The 5,696-nt window shown below is 38.3% G+C and overlaps 2 protein-coding genes across 3 annotated transcripts in view; both read left to right on the plus strand.

Annotated features, from left to right (window-relative positions):
* Positions 1–2,294, plus strand: part of ccdc120b (coiled-coil domain containing 120b) — a 16,951-nt gene extending 14,657 nt beyond the window's left edge. The window contains exon 11 of the mRNA XM_032512625.1: positions 1–2,294. This exon is cut by the window's left edge and continues 1,675 nt beyond it. The gene's annotated coding sequence lies outside the window, so the exon portion shown is untranslated.
* A 688-nt stretch (positions 2,295–2,982) lies between these two features.
* Positions 2,983–5,696, plus strand: part of LOC116687319 (SRSF protein kinase 2) — an 8,689-nt gene continuing 5,975 nt past the window's right edge. For both annotated transcript variants that reach the window (XM_032512628.1, XM_032512629.1), the window contains exons 1-4: positions 2,983–3,129; positions 4,706–4,977; positions 5,057–5,165; positions 5,284–5,371. In XM_032512628.1, coding sequence (XP_032368519.1) covers positions 4,779–4,977; positions 5,057–5,165; positions 5,284–5,371 — 396 coding nt within the window. In that variant the 5' untranslated portion in view covers positions 2,983–3,129; positions 4,706–4,778. The remainder of the gene's footprint in view (positions 3,130–4,705; positions 4,978–5,056; positions 5,166–5,283; positions 5,372–5,696) is intronic.

A 5,696-nucleotide genomic window follows, 5' to 3' on the forward strand; every position in this document is an offset into this window, starting at 1 on the left:
ACATAAAATAGCACCCTCGTGAATTAGCCTACTTTTGCTAACATACATTCATAAATGCTGCATAACATCGTCATCAGACTTACTTATTGATGCATGCACACAGTAGTATCCACAAAGTTAGTCTAATGAGGGGATAAAGGAAAGTGTGATAGCGTTCCTGTTAACGCCTTTTCTCTATCACTCGAGACCGCAGTGTCCAAGCCGAGGCGCAGAGCATGACCGTACCGCATGCTGATATGTTACTAGTCCATGTAGAGCGAGCTACTATACTGACAGGGAGAGAGAGAGAGAGAGAGAGCCTGTATCACTACAAATAGGTTGCACTTAAGGGGGGAAAAGTAGTTTCCACTTAAGGGGCAGGACAGCGCAAAGCAGTTGGCAATTTCCCATCCACTAGGACTAGCGAGTGTCTGACAGGGTGGGGGGGGCATGGCATCAGGATGGTGGCTCTCCATTGTGATGTCAGTCAACTATCACGATGGACAATGATATGATATCGTCCAACGGCACAACCCTATAGCCTACCTTACAGACGACCAGTCCATGCGCTGTACTTACTGTCGAACCTACTCTTCAGAAAATGCAAACAATTTGTTTGTTAGAGGAACAAATAACCTTAAATTAGAGGCAATACAAGACCACAATCCATCCAAGTCTCATATTAAGTGCACTGCCATACAGCTGGCAAAGATGGGACCCCAGGTGCAGAGTGTGGCAATAAAGGCTTTCATTTCTTTCACATCACTTTTTATTTGCTTATATTTATAAAGTATTTATTAATAATACAAAAATAATACAGAAGCAATTCAAAATATGCTAGTGCACTCTTTTATGAATTTGAAATCCGGAAAAAGTGGCTGGTAAAATTGGGCATCCACCAGCCACTGTGGCTGGTGGGCAAAAAAAGTTCATTTCCCACCCTGGTTGTGAAACCTACTGTTGGACAGTGGCACATGACTGTATGACAGTTATTTACTCATATCAAATCAGTTTTTTATGCATTTAGTTGTGGAGGACTTGAGTGTCATATGGAGCACTTTATGAACATCTTAAGCCTTAATTTCCTATTAATTTGTCACCGAGAGAAATGACAGGCCGTAGACAGGGTTTACAATTGGGAGAAAAAAAAGAAGGGAGTTTTGTCAACATCTACTGAAGGTCTATCTGAATGTTAGTCTGTATATAGCATTGATTGTACTGAAGAGTTTCAAGCTAATGTGTTTATTCCCGTACTAACAAAGTATTTTTTAAACAAACCACATGATAAGTAATTAATTAAATCCCCTCCCCCACTATTTCCACCCCCCGAGTGAGCACTATTTAATTGGTTGTAAAATATGAGGTAGGTGGTGTGAACAGAATAGGGCTGCTGCAGTTTTGAATGACGGTGTGAGCGGGTCTCACACCAGTATATTTGTTAATGAGAATTCATGCTGGCTGATTTTTGTATTTGAAATGATTTCACATAATTTCATATGCTTAGTTTTGTGTTGTTAATATATATATATATATATATATATATATATATATATATATACACAATCAGAGTAGTTATGTATCATATTTTTAAATTTGCAACCAGAGTCTTAATAGCATTCAGCAATGTGAACTTAAAAAAGATCAGAATAAAACATGAAATCCTCAAGGAAACTGAAAGTATCTTAGTGTAGACAGAACATTTGTAGTTTTTTTTGCCCATTTAATGTACTTCATCTTTGGCCATCGTGAGACTCATTTGAATGTAATTAACAATTGTCATAAGTGATATTGTTTTTACTTGTTACAAACAGTAGCACAGCGTTTAATGTTACCTCGTTTCTTCTGCTGTCTGTGTTCACATCCTCTCGGCATCCAGCTTCATAGAGCTTCCTCCAGCTGGTTAAAACCTGAAATCAAAGACCAAACTGCTGTGCACTGGGGGTCGTAAATGTATTTTTCATATAATGTACTCTGTAAGTTGAAAATGAATTATTTAAATTGATCTGTTAAGCAAATTTATTCAAACTACGGTATATTATATTTATGAACCTATAACATTTTGTAGCTACTGTAGCTCTTTCTCATCAGTGCGGCAATTGGTAATGTGTGTTCAAACCACTTCATTCAGCAGTGTGATGTGTTAATATCTGATAATTATTTTTTATTTTATTTTAGATATTTAAATGCAGCTGTTTTCCCTTTCTCTCCTCTCTTTATAACAAGGCCTATAAAATAAGAGTATATAGGCCTACCCTATACTGTATGTATGAGATTGTGCATTCATTCTACTAAATAAAGTGTCATGTCGATATCAACATAGAATTTGTCAGACATGTTTTTTATTGTATGACATACACTAATAGTGGAAACAGTGAAGTTTTGCTAAAGTTAAGAAATTGTTCCTTCCTTATCCTGCCTGATATATCCATTCCTGCTGTTTACTGGCCATTTAGAGACTAATAATAATGTATACCTTTACTAATCCCACAAGGGAAATTACAATGTTTTTACATTGTTTTGTTTTGTTAGAACACACATTACACACAGGCCTGAAATACACACACATGCTCAGCACCTATGGGCTACATGCATGGAGAGATATCAGAGTAAGGGGGCTGCAACTGTCCATGGACAGGCGCCAGAGCAATTGGAGGTTTGCATGGCTCAAGACCTTGGCACTGCCCAGGACCTATTAAATACAGTAAAATATCCGATTTATCAATACATATACATGTTTAATTATAAACTGGCCCCTGGCAATCTCACAAAGCAAGTTTAGTATCCCTGTTTGTGTAACTGTAATATTGCTACACAAGAAATATTGTTCTTCTGTGTCATGGTGTTTCTTTAATCTTGCCATAATTATTTGGTGAACTGGATTGTAGGAAAGTCTAAGATGAAGTAATAAATAAATAAATTATCTCCTCGCCCCTCTAGAACTAGCTGGTAGCTACTGTAGCCTACAGTGTTAAATGTTGTCTGAAACACAGCAGCAGCAGAAACAGAGAGCTATTCTTGGACCGAGGTGTCTTTTAAGTCATACAGAAAAGTGAGTGAGGGGCAGAGGACGCGGGGTAACTCCTCGTGCCAACCAGGCTCGTTTTATGTCCCGCGTTACAAATAATAAAACTGGATATATCGCACACAGGGGTAAGTATAGGCGCCTCCTCTAATGCTGTTGAGTATTTACTGTAAGCAAAATACCAGACTAAACCAGACTAAACTAGCCTACTAGAGTTCCATTTGTAGCCTACTTGAGAAGTCGAATTTTATTCAGGCCAGAAGAGTCAACTGGACTTCCTGCTTAAACCTTCAAAATAAAACAGTTTGGTGGTGCATAGATACAGGCCTACGTTTGGGTTTGGTGTCGCGGTGGCAGCATAGACTGTATATTATTATTATTAATATTAACAGTCTATGGGTGGGAGCTAACAGCAACATAAGTAAGTTAAACGCAGTATTCACAATACATTTAATAATACAAGACATGTTAACGTAAAATACTTAGCTAACGATATAAGCAGTGCAGAAAAATGTAAAACAGTTTAGCTAGCGGTGCACCGTAACTGGAAGAGTAAGGAAAGTGTGAAAGTAAATGTGGTCACATTCCATTTCATCTTTTCTTTGCATTGTATTTTCTATAATTTTAAATTGTTTTAAAACTTACTTACTTTCTTTATTCTCTTTGTGTATTGAAGTGCATTTCATCTTGAGTTTGTGATGTTGTCATAAGGTTGTAATGTTCATTGGATACAAATTAATATATATTTTAATATATCTTCCAAGTACGATGCCGAATTGTTCAAACACTGAGTTAAACAAAGCTAGGTGAGCTTACGTACTTGTTCAGTTGAACTCACCTGTGTGAAAAGGAGCTACATGTTTCCAAGATTCCGGAATGTAAGCTCTAAATGTTAAAAGTGCTCAAACACATGGTTACATGGTTTAATTAATAATTTTATTTTTATTTTTGTTGTATTGCACATTGCTGGAGCTCCTCTATTCACCCTGTGTGTGTTGAGCTCTCTGTTTTAGCTACCGAGTGAGGCATCACACTTCTGTTCAATCTTTGTTGGGAGTCCCTCTAGCCATTAAGAAGCGTATGAGGATGAGGACATGCCACGCTAGCAGCATAGGCAACATTATAATGTGTTACAAAGTGACTATAGGTTTGTCACGGAAGTAAAGGGTGGCCTACAATAGAGCTGAAGCAGTTTGTGAACAGTGTTTTTGCTGATGGTAAGTTCCTTAAGGGGTGGACTTGGGTTTTTTTCACTTTGTAAACCCATAACATGCACAAAAAAAGCTATATAACACAATAAAGGAAAGGGGAAAAGCCAAAAAGCAGGATATGAGCACTTTAATTGCACCAATTACCAGTTATTGAGTACAATTTTACTTGCGTTACTGTCTTAACAAATAATGGCTCCAGTCAGATCCCTTAAAAGAACATGAATTAAAATTGAATTGTCAGCCGTTCATGTTTACAACTGTGGCGGCCTGTAGTCCATGCAATATTAGGAAGAGTCCAGTTGCAGCTGTGTCAGTGTCAGAAGCTATTTACGTTAACATGCCATTCATCCAGCTAAAAATAAACACACACATCTCCAGCCCCTTTGAACTGTCATTGCTGACAACCTCCTGTAATCAGTGACTTGAAGCATAAACTAGCTGCCAGCATGATTGAAAAGCCCCTTCCAAGAATGCAAACGTCTTTTTGTTGCAGCTTTCCTTCTGAGTGCTCCAGTCATTTCGGCCCATCTTCAGCTGTGCTCGAATTCTTCAGGCTCCAGTTAAACATGTCATCTTCATATGCTGCTGCCATATCAGCCCTTCTTTCAGCCAGCTCTTCCAATCCACCAGCAGGAAGTCCTAAACCTTCCCCCACGCCCAGCAAACCTGTCCACTCCCCTCCAGCTGTACAGATACATCGTCATTCACCTGAGCCTCTGGGATCCTGTGATGAGCAACAGGAGAATCCTGCCGACTATGGCATTGGTAGGCAGCACTCCACCACCAAACTCCAACACACTGGTTGAGATATTGTCTTTGATGCAGGCAGTACATTGTGTTGCAGGTGGTTACTACCCTGTAGAGATCGAAGAGATTTTTGTTGACCGTTACCAAGTGGTTAAAAAGTTGGGATGGGGTCACTTCTCTACTGTATGGCTCTGCTGGGATATGGTGTAAGTACAGGTTTGACCTATTGACTTTTCATATATAAAATGATAAGAGAATAATACAGATAATCTAATTAGATTTAAACATTAATAGTAACTAACTGCCATAATTGTTTGCATGCAGGCAGGGGCGTTTTGTGGCTCTGAAGGTTGTGAAGAGTGCTCAAACATTCACAGAGACGGCACTGGATGAGATCAAACTTCTGAAATGTGTCAGTGTTACCACATTTCTTTTGTTTAAGATGTATACTTATTAGTTTGTTTTATTAGTAATATTAGAGTACTCTTACAATGCACAAGTATTAGATCAGGCTAGAATGTTTGAGTGTCTGATCAATACAAAAATAATGTCCCCTCTATGGTGGTTGTGGAGCAGATAGATTCACTAATACATAAGACAGATAATGTTGTAAAAAATGAAATTTCTGATGTAATTTCCAGATTTCTTATGAGACAAGTTTGATTTTGAAAGAAGTGTTTCATGGGGAGAGGAAAATCAGAAACTGTGATAGTTTTATGTTTTATTAGCGATGGAGG

Source organism: Etheostoma spectabile, chromosome 4 (genome assembly GCF_008692095.1).
Source record: "Etheostoma spectabile isolate EspeVRDwgs_2016 chromosome 4, UIUC_Espe_1.0, whole genome shotgun sequence".
NCBI lineage: Eukaryota > Metazoa > Chordata > Actinopteri > Perciformes > Percidae > Etheostoma > Etheostoma spectabile.